Source organism: Eumetopias jubatus, unplaced genomic scaffold (assembly GCF_037043125.1).
Source record: "Eumetopias jubatus isolate StellerSeaLion01/CBP00866 unplaced genomic scaffold, mEumJub1_p1.0 scaffold_12, whole genome shotgun sequence".
Classification (NCBI taxonomy): Eukaryota; Metazoa; Chordata; class Mammalia; order Carnivora; family Otariidae; genus Eumetopias; species Eumetopias jubatus.
In genome coordinates, this window is record NW_028274818.1 from 61,150,062 (window position 1) to 61,165,469 (window position 15,408).

Sequence of the window (15,408 nt, forward strand, 5' to 3'; positions counted from 1 at the left end):
TAGGGTAGCTCTATTTTTAACGTCTTGAGGACCCTCCATACTGTTTTCCAGAGTGGACTTTTAGCCTTTTTTTAACTAGCACTTGAGCACTAACTAGAAGAAAAACAAAAATAGAAGGGGAAGGTGTTAACTGTGATTCATCAGAGTAGATATTTAATTCAGTTCCATTCCTTCCTGTCTTTCCATGGCCAGGTCGATAAAATATGTAACTGCACTTCCTTGAAAAAACAGGTCAGTGCTCTAAGTTCTTGAGCCTAGAAAGATAGCCTTGGGTAAAGCAGGAAGTGGCATGTGATGTGTTGCTGCATAAAAGGCAAAGCCAGCTCCGTTTTGACTCTTGGGAGCTGGAATGTGAACCATCTTCGAGTGACTACACCAGCATCAATGCCCCCATTCTTCAGGGAGGCAATTTGGCCCCATGCATTCTGGTACTGAGACAGAAGGTGCTGACCTTCCCACCTGCCTTTGCGTCTACGCAATAAAGTGGAGAGAGAATAGTGTCCTAAATGACAGTTCCGTAGTGCTGATGCCAACAGATGTGTTGCCTCCTTTACTTGTTGCCTCTTAAAAACACGCTTCCTAAAGACACAAAACATTCTGCTAGGCGTTTAGGTTAAATGCTGTTCACATGCATGCCTTCAGGCTTTAGAAGAAAAATGAACAACATTAACAACACTTCTTCCTTCTGGGACACCAACCCAGAATGCATTATCTAAGCATTTTCCCACTGACCACCTGTTCTGAGTTCCTGTGGGATTAATTAGGGCAGGGAAATAGTTGGTGCTATCTCGGCTGGTGGAGAATATAATTATTTTTAACTCTGTTTTTTTTTTTTTTCTGGATTAGGAGTGAACTAGCACTTCATGCTTGATAAGATGATTTTACATCTTGTAAAACAGAACTTAATTCTAAGTGTAAGCACTCCTCTTCTATATTAGCTCCTCCAAAAATAACATGCTAATAACTGCAAGTATATTTTCTCCTAATACCCCCACTTGCATGTTTGATTAGTGGGTTCAGCATTTCCAACCCAGTTATCACCAGAGTAACTAAGGACTCAAGTATCAAGGCAAAAGAAGAAGAAGGAAAAGGAGCAGGAGGAAAATCAAGATTGCTTCCCAATTTTGTGTAATTCTGATAGTACTTTGCTTACAAAAATATACAGCTCTGTATATCGCTTACATTGACTGCAACCATCAGTTTGACATCAGAATTACATGAAGCTTATCTCCCAGACTTTACTTCATGCTTTGATTCCAAAGAAGCCACCATAGTAATCTTCTAAACCCTGATGACAGCAGCATCACATTCTGGAAATGTTTTGTAGAATATACTGTTGTTACTGTCACTGTTGTTTGTATTATTCCTCTATTACAACTCCTTTTTGTAAAGTTCTTTTACAAAGTGCTTTAATGTACTTTATTTCGTTTGACCTGCACAACCACCACAGGAGGTAGGAATTATTACTTATCCTATTTTATAAATGACACGCTAAATATTAAACAGTTCAACTGACTAGGAGGAAAACACCAGGTTTGGGGCACCTGGGTGGCTCAGTCGGTTAAGCATCCAACTTTTGATTTTGGCTCAAGTCATGATCTCAGGGTCGTGAGATCAAGCCCCAGGTCGAGCTCTGTGCACAGTGCGGCGTCTACTTTAATTCTCTCTCCCTTTGCCCCTCCCCACCCCCCACCCCTCCACTTCCCCACCGCCTGCTCACATGCTCGAGCTCTCTCTCTCTCTCATAAAACAACAACAACAACAAAAACCCACCAGGTTAAAAGGTAGAGCTGGGTTTCAATCCCAAAGCATCTGGCTTCTGAAACCACATTCTTTCTCTGTAACTTCATTGTTTCCACAGCAGTAGTATAATTCGCTGAAAACACAGAGGATTACCACTGGTTCACAAGCATATCTAGCTTTGTTGGTGTCAGTTCTGAATAAAGCTAGTCACAATATAATGTTAAAGGATCTACCAGGAAGTTCCGAGTGTTGGCTATCTGGCTACCATATTCCTGTCATATTTCTATATTAGAATATTTGAACAGAGAAACATTTTTTTAAATTTTATTATGTTATGTTAGTCATCATACATTACATCATTAGTTTTTGATGTAGTGTTCCATGATTCATTGCTCGCATATAATACCCAGTGCTCTATTCAATACGTGCCCTCCTTAATACCCATCACTGAGCTAACCCATCCCCCACCCCCTCCCCTCTAAAACCCTCAGTTTGTTTCTCAGAGTCCATAGTCTCTAATGGTTCGTCTCCCCCTCCAATTCCCTCCTTTCATTTTTCCCTTCCTACTATCTTCTTCTTTTTTTTTAACATATAATGTATTATTTGTTTCAGAGGTACAGGTCTGTGATTCATCAGTCTTAACACAATTCACAGTGCTCACCATAGCACATACCCTCCCCAATGTCCATCACCCAGCCACCCCATCCCTCCACCCCCTCCACTCCAGCAACCCTCAGTTTGTTTCCTATGATTAAGAGTCTCTTATGGTTTGTCTCCCTCTCTGGTTTCATCTTGTTTCATTTTTTCCTCCCTTCCCCTATGATTCTCTGTCTCGTTTCTCAAATTCCTCATATCTGTGAGGTCATATGATACTTGTCTTTCTCTGATTGACTTATTTCGCTTAGCATAATACCCTCTAGTTCTACCCACATCATTGCAAATGACAAGATTTCATTTTTTGATGGCTGCATAATATTCCATTATATATATATATATATATATATATATATACATATATATATATATATATATATATATATATACCACATCTTCTTTATCCATTCATTTGTTGATGGACATCTTGGCTCTTTCCATAGTTTGGCTATCATGGACATTGCTGCTCTAAACATTGGGGTGCACATACCCCTTCAGATCACTACATTTATATCTTTGGTGTAAATATCCAGTAGTGCAATTGCTGGGTTGTAGGGTGGCTCTATTTTCAACTTTTTGGGGAACCTCCATACTGTTTTCCAGAGTGGCTGCACCAGTTTGCATTCCCACCAATAGTGTAGGAGGTGAACTGAGAAATATTACCAGAAGAACATTTTAAGTCCTTCTTTACACATGAACAGATTTTATCCTAAAATTTAAGCAGCTTAGGAAAGGGCTTCGTTAAATCCTGGAGCAATTTTTCCTAACAGGTGAGATTGGAAAGTCATGAGAAACTCAATACAAAGTGTTGACCTTTGGTAATTTAATCTCCACAACAATAAGAGAAGGTTCATTTTGTTTGATCTTTGAAATGCTTTGAGATTCTTATTTATATTTCTAGACATTACACCAAAACAGAATACGTAGTTGATTTTGACAGTTAAATCACATTTGCCATTTGTAGTATCCCTGTAAAACCAAACCAGCACCCTTAGGAAAATGCAAATAAGGTATACCTGCTCTCCAACTACTTCCCCAAGTTGATTTGGAAATTAATCTTATTTAATATTGATGTTACAAGCACTGGCTTGTAACCGTTCTCATTCATTAAATTTAATAAGACCATGTTTACAGGGTGCTTTATCATTTGTTGGTCGGAAAAGGCCCTCTAACAATAAATTCCAATCACTAAATGGAAGCTTACCTTCAGCAGAAAGCTGCCCATCACTGTGATTACTATACACCAGATGGAGAGGCATGGGTCAGGCACTCTCAAGAAGGAAAAATGTAGACTATAAAAAAAACAGAAAAATAGGGATCACTGAAAAGAGAATATCAATGAATCCAAATAGCTTGCACTTGAAAATTAATGACGCCATCAATGAATGCTTTTCTCTTGCTGAATAACATTTTCTTTATTTGTCAAAAGGGTTTTAGAGAAAATAAGCATATCTTCACCACATTAGATATCCTAGGAATTGATATTACTAATCTCACCGATGGGTTGTTTCCAAACACAACCGACTGGGTAAAGTCCTTTGTGATTCAAAACTTCTAATGTTGGGTATTTGTGAAATTCTTACTTCTGTTGCAGGATCTAGTGTCATGGACATGTACCCTCTGACCAGGATGGTACAAGATACAAAACAGATTCCTCACACTCATGAACGAGAAATCAATGTCATGCTTTACAACAGATATTTTCACCAAGTACTTACTATCTGTTCTGAATCCATCATTAAGGTGAGTATATATTGGCTCTTCAGAAAGAAAAAGGCAAAGCAGAATGTTCTCTTTTTACAGGTAAGTCTTTGAGAGATTAAGTAAATGTAGTGGCACATGTGATGAGACTTGACAGTAGAGCTATTTTTAAGCACTCATGAACCCATGAAAAACAAGTATTTTCAGCCAGGTCAGACTGCTTGCTATTAAGCTGCATCCTCAATTAAATAAATGAAGCTAGTTATAGTATCAGAATAAGAACTTTAAAGGAAATATACCAAGGAAAGAGTACTAGGATGGATGGATGGATGGATAGATACATACATACATAAAATACATTTTTAAATCCTAGCCATGGGCAGAGGATATGGTAAGAAGGAAGGGAGAGGAATTTATAAGGTTTACTATAACCCCTATAGGTGCGGGATATGTGCCAAGTGCCTTAAATCCATGATCTTATTTAATCTTCACACCAGTTCCATGTGGACAGATAAAGGGTTCCATTTTAAAGTTGAGGAAACTAGGACCCATGGCGTTCAAGCAACTTGCCCCAGGTCACATAAATAGTAAGCATCATAGCTGGGATGTGTACCCAGGTTGGTCTATTCTTCTGCATTCCACTGCCTTGACACTACCATGCTCCCCAGAGGCCAGGGTACGCAGCCATCCTAAGTGCATCATCTAGCAGTGATGGCTGGCGGGGTTTGCTTCAGAGGGCCATCCTTTCATTTCACGCATGCTCTCCAAAAGGAGACATCTGGAGCAGTAGAGAGCATCCTCTGGAGACCCTTTAAGTCCCCTCTCAATCTCTGACTTTCTATGTTCATCTGCTGAAGATTTTCTCAGGCCAAAATCTCGGGAGTTCAGTTATTGATCACCTACTTCTGATTATGCCTACAGAATAAGAGGAAAACTTAAACTAAAACCTACTCTGTTTTCACAAACTATGGACCTCTAGGGGGGAGATGGCTTCCCTGTAAGGGGAGGAGGGGGCAAGAAATGCATCTAGGTGAGTTTTTGTACCTGATTGATTGGTTGAAGAGGGAGCATACTTCAGGCCAGAACACGGGTGAACTCTGAGACCCGTTCATGCCATGGCACACATTTCTCTTCTCCTTTAAGGACCTCGTCTGTACTGGGGGCACTCAGAGGTTGAGAATGTGGGCTTTCAGTCCAGACGGGCCTCATTCAGATCAGTCAGTGGCCCTTGGTTGGCCTCTAGACGATTCCACGTGTTCCCTCTGGTCCTGCTCTCCCTCCTTGATTCGAGCTACAACGCTGTCTTCAGCTCCCAGGAGGGACAATGCGCCTTCCCATCTCTGGCCCTTTGCTCATGCTGCCTCTGCCCCACAGACCTTGAGGGCGACCATCTGTCCTGCCAGTGCAGTTTCATTACTCACTGACAGTCTAGTTTACATGTGAACATGGCAGATCCATGAAGAAGGAGAGATTTAGACCGAAAGGCTGAAGGTCTAGAGCTTCAACTGTGTTTCCAAAGAGAAAGAATGTGGTGTCTTGACATGTTTCTGGATTTTCTGATTACACCCCACCTGATTACACAGACAGCCTTCTCTGAAATCTCTCTCTTCCTCCAAGAGTGAGGCACGTGTCCCTAATCAGAACACTTCTTGGAAAGGTCAATGAGCTCCTTCCTCAGGGTTCTCTTAGTCTGTCCTGTGACTCCTGGCTGATTCGGATGAGTGCCAACAGGAAATAAATCCAGTATGATTTTTTTGTCTGCTGTACTTGTAATGGTTACATCGCTATCTGGCTGCTAAGCTGGTTTCGTGCTCACAGTAGCAAAATTGGCTACTTCCTCCACAGCCAAGGCTGCCCGGAATAGTCACTGCCTGTCTCGGCTGCCTGGGTATACAGCAGACACCCTCCAGGATCCCACAAGAACTACTAGACGGCCCTGCATCTGTTAGAATGTTCTTTGATCAAACCAACATTCAGGGCAGGATGTTGGAAAAGATTTTAGAAGGGCAGAGTACCAATTTTCAGGCTGTTTTGAATATTATAAAATTTTTGTAAAAGCTGAAGTGTATATGGATGATTTGATTTTTTTGTTCTTTCCTACAGGTTTGGGAACTCGAGACTGGCCTCCAAATATACCAGATTTTAGACCCTCATGGTTTCAGTGTTGAACTGACTTCTGCAGCTATTGATGAAACTGGATTTCTTTTTGCCACAGGAGCATATAATGGTCAGATTCATATCCAGAATAGGGCCTCCCTGCTTTAGTGCCCTGAGAATTAGTGCTAGGAACTCATCCATTGTGTGGGCTAGAGAGAGAGAGCATGCAGCAGGCTGGAATGTGTCAGCATGCCAGAGAGACTGCTCTGCCTGACTGAACATCAGCAGACTCTTCTGTAATGGGCATCAAAGTCCTGGTATCAGTACCTCACATCACATTTATATTATTGCTTTAATGTTTGCAAAAGTCTTTCACGCGTATCTCATTCTATCTTTGGCAGGACTTGTGTTGCACTGACTCTTTTTCTCCTTTTACTTTTGGGTACCACCAGCTAAGAGATGGACATTTAGATTTAGTGCTTGCCGATAATATTTTTACCGACAGTAGATTTGGGGACCAGACAAAAATCCAGCCAACTCTGTTATACAACACTCAGAATTCTATATTGGACTTGTTTATGAGTCTCAGCTCCTTGGGGACATGTGCCATGTCAAACTTGAGAGGATGTCAAGCTCATGTGGTGTTATGTTGCTTGCTGCTCCTTATGCTATAGAACACTGCATAGAACATTCTAGAACTAAGCATTCCAGCCTGCCTCACCTTGCTCTGACCTCCCACGAAAGAACTACTTTATCTAGACAGTATGACCAACTTGTATGCACTACTCATAGTTTATTTATTCTAGAGATATATTTACTAAAGAAATTCTTGCTTGGAAGCCAGTTGGTGGGATGAGTGAACATCCTGATGTGAAAGTCTGATCGTTCACCATGTGACAGATAGCAGTCCACATGAAATGAAATCATGAATGCTGAGTTGATGGGGTGTGAATAAATGCAACTGCTCTGCATGTGGGACAATTCTTAAGAAAGCAGCCTTAACTGCTCTATAAGCACACTCTACACACATATGAAAGTTAGTTATAATAGAAATTCTGAGCAGTGGACACAACTGTTATCAGGCATAAGCATCAGCAATTCATACAGATGACTAAGATAGTATTGTTTTCATGCAAGCAAGTCCATTTCATTGTTAGTGCTAGGGTCTAGAATTTCTTTAAACATGGACAGTTTGTTCTCCTCAGAGGTCACTGACAAAGATGCTGCAACATCCTAGGACACCCTGGAAAGTAGGATTCTCTGACTCTCAGAGCAGCTCTGCTCACAAGCCAGCAGTTCCCCTTATTCCCACCCACCCACCACCTTGCCAAGCAAAACCTCTCCCTACCCTCTGCCCCATTAAATTTGGCTGCCAAAGTCCCAAGGTAGCAGGAAATCTGGGCTGTGACACTGTGGTCCACATATCCAGGACTGAATGAGAGCATTCCTTCTTTTCATTGTTTGTATGACTATGTTCCTCCACAACCATAAAGTCCTTGAGGGCAGGAACCAAGCCTGTTCACTTTGCATTCGCAGCTCCTTGCATAGTGCTGAGTATATAGGGAAAATTTAGTTAATGTTTAATGATGTTGTGAACAAACAAATGGAAGGAGTTGTGAGTATTGCTGAAAGAGAAAACCTGGCAGAAGGAAATAAAAACAACACAGTGAGAACATAATGGATGTCCAACAGGAATAGAGCTAGGGGATGTGAAGTGGGGGAGGGGGTGGGATTAGGGTCAAGCAAAGGGAAGAAAGTGCTGTGAGGAGCAGTCCACTAGATACTAAACCACTAGAAATGCCCATGTGAAGAGAATTCCTACACAGGGTGATGATCTAGAAATAGCCATTCAACAACCACACTGTTTATCACACCTCCTGGCCCCTTGATCAAGCTCCCTTAAATCAAATGGCCCAAGTTAACTGTAAAGAAAGTATGGTTTCAAATGTAAGAAGAAACTTAACACCTTTGTTGCATTTCCTTCCCATGTAACCGATAAAACAACTCAAAGCTTGATAGATTCCTCCCTGCTGGAATTCTCTTAAATGTTTTATTACCCAATAAGAGCAAAAGTCTTCAAACACGTCAGCACCTTAAGAAATGTGATGTCATTGGATTGATCTTTTACTATGAATGACAATTGTGGCATGATACTAAATGAATGGAAAAATATTGGGGAGTATTTAGCAAACTGGAGGGTTTGGGAGAATTAGGGCAGAAAAGATCCACTTCAGCCAGAAAGGTCAGCTAGAAGAGTCTGAGTGTTTCAAGAAAACTGTCACAGATTTCAAGACCTTGCCTAGTCCTATTAATTTTTATCAGCCTGTGACAAACAAAGGCATACAGAAATGTATTTTGTGCACAGCAAGGCTGAGAGTCGCTCGTCAGTCTTAGTAGAAAATAAATATAGGACTGTTGGTGGGAATGAAAGCTGGGACAACCACTCTGGAAAACAGTATGGATGTTCCTCAAAAAGTTGAAAATAGAGCTACCACACGACCCAACAATTGCACTACTGGGTATTTACCACAAAGATATAAATGTAGGGATCTGAAGGGGTACATGCACCCTGATGTTTATAGCATCAATATCCACAATAGCCAAACCGTGGAAGGAGCCAAGATGCCCATCGACAGATGAATGGATAAAGAAGAGGTGGTATATATACACAATGGAATATTATGCAGCCATCAAAAGGAATGAGATCTTGCCATTTGCAACGACGTGGATGGAACTGGAGGGTGTTATGCTGAGTGAAATAAGTCAATCAGAGAAAGACATGTATCATATGACCTCACTGATACGAGGAATTCTTAATCTCAGGAAACAAACTGAGGGTTGCTGGAGTGGGGGTGGGGTGGGAGGGGTGGGGTGGCTGGGTGATAGACACTGGGGAGGGTATGTGTTATGGTGAGCGCTGTGAATTGTGCAAGACTGTTGAATCACAGATCTGTACCTCTGAAACAAATAATGCAATATATGTTAAGAAAAAAAAAGAAGATAGCAGGAGGGGAAGAATGAATGGATGGAAACTGGAGCAGGAGACGAACCATGAGAGACGATGGACTCTGAAAAACAAACTGAGGGTTCTAGAGGGGAGGGGGGTGGGGGGATGGGTTAGCTTGGTGATGGGTATTATAAGAGGGCACATTCTGCGTGGAGCACTGGGTGTTATGCACAAACAATGAATCATGGAACACTACATCAAAAACTAATGGTGTAATGTATGGTGATTAACATAACAATAAAAAAATTTAAAGAGAAAAAATAAATATAGGATAAATTGTTGGCAGAACGCTTTCAATTAGATCAATTTTGTCTGAGATAAGAGCCAAGCTTTCTATAAGTTATTTGTATCTACATAGTCTTTTTCCTGTGTGCTTAGGAACAATTAAAATCTGGGATTTCGGCAGTGGGCAGGAGATGAAAGTGTTGCCGGAAGGGAAAGACTGGAAGGAGGAAGAACCTTGGCTTCGGCGCCTGATTTTCCTGAAAGCCCAGGAGAAACACCAGCATTTGGTCCTCACCTTGGAGCGCAATGGGAAGATCAAAATGGTCCAGGTGTGCCATCCCAGTTTTATATTTGTACTCTACGTGCTCTTCTTTGGAAAATCGGCAGAGTTATTGGATGAGCCCCATTTCACTCTTCTCCTGCCAGTCAGCTGAGAATAGCATTTCTACACCAGTCTTCCTAGGAGGCTCTTAATTCAGAGCATCCTTGCCCAGGTCCAAGCCAAGAGCAAAAAGAATGGCTACTCAGGGACAGCATCTCACCCACCCAGGGTTTGCTGAAGGATTAGTCAGGAACCTCTGGAGCAGGTATCAGCAAGGTGAAACTTACCCACAGCTGCCATCTCTGGCATTGTTTATACCCTCATCTGGGGATAATTCACTAGCAGAGCTGCTCCCCAGCAGGCTCTTTAAAAGGGAGCAGTGATTCCTCTCTGTCCTGAGAACCCATAATGCATTCAGAGACGCTCAAGTCACTTTTTCAGTTTGTCACCAAAATTGCTTTGTTTACTTTAAGGTTAATGATGCAATCTGCTCAGGGCCATTTCGGGAGGATTGAGGTAGGCTAATTTATTTTTTTCTGTGAGTCTATTACCACCGAAGAATGCTAATGCCTACTCCATATTTAAAATGAAGGCTAGATCATTTATCCTGGTTACTGAGTGGATCTCTCTCTGCCTAGAACTCAAGGACTCTTTGACTTTATTTTCCCCTTCTGAAAGCTAAGATCAGAAAAAAAAATCTTAAATTAGTTTAGCAATCATGAAATGTCAGCATTATTAAGGTGACTGATGGCCCTACTGCTGGATAAAAGGAGTGAAAAACATCCCTGATTCAATATATTCTTCCCATGTTGTCTGAGCAATTCAAATAGCAGCATAGGAAGGAATTTCTTAGTAATACACTCTACAACACAACAATGGATTGATTTCCCTTCTTTAAGGTAGTGCGGTTGACCATCAGTATGCTTTTCCTAACAGACAATGTCAATAACAAACACTCCTTTTTTAAGGATTGCAAAAAACCAGCCTGGTGCTGTTCCCACATCAAAATTGGTTTTGGTTTTACTGCAGCATTTGTCACTTTGATTATTCTGGTTCTCCATGTCGCCAAAATCCATAGACTGAGCTTGATGAAGATTGAAAATCTCTCTTATTTGTACTTGTATTCTTGCTGTGCCCTGAGCAGGTGTTCATCAAGGATTGAGAAAATGAAGAAATATAGGAAACCTTTTATAAAGTATACAATAGTAAATGTTTGGGAAGGTTTGGGGGGGGTTAAAATATTTTATTTATTTGAGAGAGAGCAAGCTAGAGAGAGAGAGAGAGAGCACAGAGGGAGAGGGAGAAGCAGGCTTCCTGCTGAGCAGGGAGCCCAACGTGGGGCTCGATCCCAGGACCCTGAGATCATGATCTGAGCCAAAGGCAGATGCTTAACTTGACTGAGTCACCCAGGTGCCCCAATGTTTGGGAAATTTTAGGGAATTTTTATTAATGTTGGAGGGAAGAACTTTATAATAAGCATAATGTCAAAAGCACGCTTATTATTTATGGTTAATGCCTTATTACTATTACTTAGTGTTATTTGCCTATTAAAAATAAGATATGGTTTGATTTACATACTTATTTTCTAGAATGGCTTGAACAACCTGGGTTTGAACTGTTGTGGGTCCACTTACATGCAGATTTTTTACAGTACATTACAGTACTATACTATACAGTATAGTCCTATAAATGTATTTTCTCTTCCTTATGATTTTCTCAAAACATTTTCTTTTCTCTGGCCTACTTTATTGTAAGAATACAGCTTATAATACATATAACATACAAAATATGTGTTAATCATCTATTTATGTAATCAGTAAGGCTTCCAGTCAACAGTAGGATATTAATAGTTAAGTTTTATGGGAGTCAAAAGTTTTATGTGGATTTTCAACTGAGTAAGGCTCATCACTCACTCCTAACCTGCATGTTGTTCAATGAATGTACTTTCACTCATTCATTTTTTTTAAAGATTTTATTTATTTATTTGAGAGAGAGAGAATGAGAGATAGAGAGCATGAGAGGGAAGAGGGTCAGAGGGAGAAGAAGACTCCCCGCTGAGCAGGGACCCCCATGCGGGACTCGATCCCCGGACTCCAGGATCATGACCTGAGCCGAAGGCAGTCGCCTAACCAACTGAGCCACACAGGCGCCCCTCATTCATTTTTTTTTTTAATGAGCATTTGGTAGGTGTGTCTCATGGACCAGAAAGATATCTTCCCTTTCATCATGGAACTTACAGTTTATGGGTGTATGAAGAAATATGAAGGATTGATATTGATCTACCCAGTACAAGTGTTACAAACACTTGCACAAAATGCTACATGAATTTACTGTAGTGGGCAGGGCCTAGCCAAAAAGGAGCTAGGGAAGATTTCATTTTCCACTGATTTCCAGTGAAGTTCAACACATTTCAAGAAACACTTTGCTCCATATGTGCTAGATGTTCTTCCAAGTCCCAAGATTCTGTGGAAAATAAGGTATTTAGGAACTTGATTATTCAGACCCACCCTCCACTGAAAACAATGAAAAGTTCTGAATAAAATATTTACTGAATCTCTCAACTAGCATTAAAGAGCTGACAATATTAGTAAGTAAATAGCAGACCAAAAATTAAGTGAAAGTGGAGAATGAGAAAGGTAAATGAAGAACTAAAACACCCTTTCTATTTTTTGTCCCAAGGGCATTTTCCAAAGCAAATGAGGGTTCAATTTTGGAGACTTACCTGGAGTGAGGGACAAAAAAGTCAAGGCCCAGGGCCTGCCTAAGGCAAAGAATTTGATACGATGTCCATAATATGCTGGGCCCCAAAAGTTACACTATCAGCATAAAGGTAAACCAGAAAGAAAGAAACCAGCCTCCCAAGAGCAAGGCAGGAAAAGCTGCCCTCACACAGAGCCAAGCAGGGAAGAAGGGAGAAGAGTAGGAAAATAAAACAAGATGAGACAAAACCCTGTCCCTCAGAACTGTGGCCTCAAGTATCTCATATGCATTTGCAGGCTAGATTGGCAATGCTTAGGGGTCAAGGAAATCTCAGCTATGGGGCGCCTGGGTGGCTCAGTTGGTTAAGCGACTGCCTTCGGCTCAGGTCATGATGCCAGGGTCCTGGGATAGAGTCCCACATCGGGCTCCCTGCTCAGCGGGGGGTCTGCTTCTCCCTCTGACCCTCTTCCCTCTCGTGCTCTCTGTCTCTCATTCTCAAATAAATAAATAAAATCTTTAAAAAAAAAGAAATCTCAGCTATGAACTTGATTTAAAACTGGTAGTTTTGGCAGGCACCTGGCAGAAACAAGTACAAATCCATTCTGTAGAAAGACACATTCCCTCAGACCAGTCAGGATAATTAAGTGCACAAGAAAACTAGACAAGAAGGTTTGGGCTCAGAGATAAGTAAATAGAGCAAAAACAGGCCCATATACAACAGAAGTGGCATAGCAGATTTGTGTGGCAAGAATATATTTTTCAATAAAAGGTTTTGGAGCAGCTAGACATCCATATGGAAAAAAAAACATAATTTTTTCTCCTATCTAAGACTATTCCTTGTGGATTAATGACTTCAAAATATTAATGGAAAGACAAAACAATACAGGGTTTAGCAGTCAATATAGGAATTGTCTTTATGAACTCAGGAGAAAAAGATATCTTAAATAAAACTCAAAAATCACTATTTAAAAAAAGGATATATCTGGTTACATTAAACTAATAACTTTTCTTCATCAGAAGTCATCATAATTAGAGTTAAAAGACAAGAGTTAAAGAAGAGATTTGCAACACATAATAACCAACTGGGCTAACCTCATAAAACAGCAAACCCAAATAGCCAATAAACATATACAACATTGCTAAACCTCATTAGTAACCAGAGAAATTCAAATTGGAATTACAGTAGATATAATACACTCAATAGATTAGTTTAAAAAAGTAAATCTGATAATACTAAGTTTCAGCAAGGCTGTGTACCAATAGGAGGGTTCATATGCAGCGAACATTAGTATAAATTGGTACCAACTCTCAGTGAATACTTTGGAATTCTTGAGTTATGGGACTTGATTCAGAAGTCAGTATGTCACTTCACAGTCTTGAAGGAACGATGTTGCCAGTGAGCAGTCCAATGCTGGTCTGATTATTTTTCCTCTATAACTTATGCATTTTCTCTGCAAACTTAGATGTTATCTTTGTCCCAGAGGTTTAAGGGCTTTGCCTAAATGCGTATGTTTTCTCATCAATTCCACAGGAGACTTTCAAATCTGCAGTCCTAGATATTTCTTCCAGCTTAGGAAATGTTTTTGTATTATTATTTGTTTACTAAGTATCTTTTCTGCATCTGTTTCTTTTTCTAATTCAGGAACCCATAGTATTTGCATATTGGGTCTTCTGACTCTATCCTCTCAATTTCTTATATTTTTCTTTATGTTTTCTTTTTCTTTTTAGTCATGCTGACTGTTTTGAAATATTTTTCTCTATTTCTAAGCTATTAGTTCAAGTCTCAAAGAGAAATTAATTCTCTTTCAGTTCACCAACCAAATTCTTACATTCGAAGGCCATGTTTTGTTGTTGTTTTGTTTCTGTTTTGAACTTCCTTGAGAACTCTTCAGTTTCGCTCAAGTTAACACACTTCCAGCAGTCTAAGTCAGGAATCTGTTCTGCATGTTTTGTCTGTAGTTATTCTCTCTGGATACTAGCCCCTCTTAGCTTCGTTTCTTTTTCTGCTCATTAGGATTTGGCTTCTAGAAAAGCACAAGAGGTGGCAATCCTGAGAGGGTGAGGTGTGCAGTCGTGCTGTTCCTGAGGGGTGGTTGTTCAGAGTCCCCACAGCACTTCCCGGTGGAGACCATAGTGGGAAGCCTTCTTGCTTCCCATTCTCTCTCCCAATTTCAGAAGTACGGAAGGCTCAGGCCAGCTGTTCAGCTAGTCCTCAACTCCTTGAGGCACACTAGGTATATGCCATACTTCACATTGCCCCCTGGACCCACCTCCTCCTGGGAATTTGAGCATATTTGTGGAATAATCACCATGTTCAACTCTTACCCTTGGACTCTCTCCCACCCTGGTCCCCAGGCTTTTGTTCAGCCCAAAGGGTGACAATGCCATAATAACTTTCTTTCCCCAAACTCCAACCCTCATCCTCTGCTTGCCTCCAGAGACTGTTCCTGGAGTCAGAGCTGGGAGTGGAGTGCAGGAAAGATGTACCAAGCCTCTATCTTCTCGGACTCTCAGCTGCATCAAAGAAACAAATAAGCAAAAACTGCTTCGGTAGTCATATTCTATTACTCAGGGAACTCTGCTAATGTGTAATGAGCTAAGGGGAAGCCCCCATATGATTTTTGTATTTCTTCTTAATGTCTTCAGACCAGTCCTTAATGGCTTGAGCTGTAACGTCTCTCTTGCACTTACATTCTTGGTTTTATTTTCCCAAGTCTCAAAAACATGCTTGGGTCACTGCCTGGTCCTGTCACAAACATCACTGTATGAGCTTCTTCAGGCCTGGCCTTCTGGCCATGTCATGGGAAGGCAGATTATGAACTGACTGGCCTGTCAATGCGACATCCTGACCACAAAAGAAGGAAATAATAATCGTTTCACAATCTGTTTTAAGGAGACAGAATTACATCTTGCTTGTATAAAAAATTTTTATAAATCTGGGATAAATTTGCCCCCAAAC

General features: G+C 40.8%; 1 protein-coding gene across 2 annotated transcripts in view; it reads left to right on the top strand.

The window, feature by feature from the left end:
- Positions 1 to 15,408, top strand: part of WDR64 (WD repeat domain 64) — a 153,082-nt gene that overhangs the window by 81,018 nt on the left and 56,656 nt on the right. For both annotated transcript variants that reach the window (XM_028111988.2, XM_088016848.1), the window contains exons 12-14: positions 3,992 to 4,140; positions 6,202 to 6,325; positions 9,581 to 9,756. In XM_028111988.2, the coding sequence (XP_027967789.2) occupies positions 3,992 to 4,140; positions 6,202 to 6,325; positions 9,581 to 9,756 (449 nt within the window). The remainder of the gene's footprint in view (positions 1 to 3,991; positions 4,141 to 6,201; positions 6,326 to 9,580; positions 9,757 to 15,408) is intronic.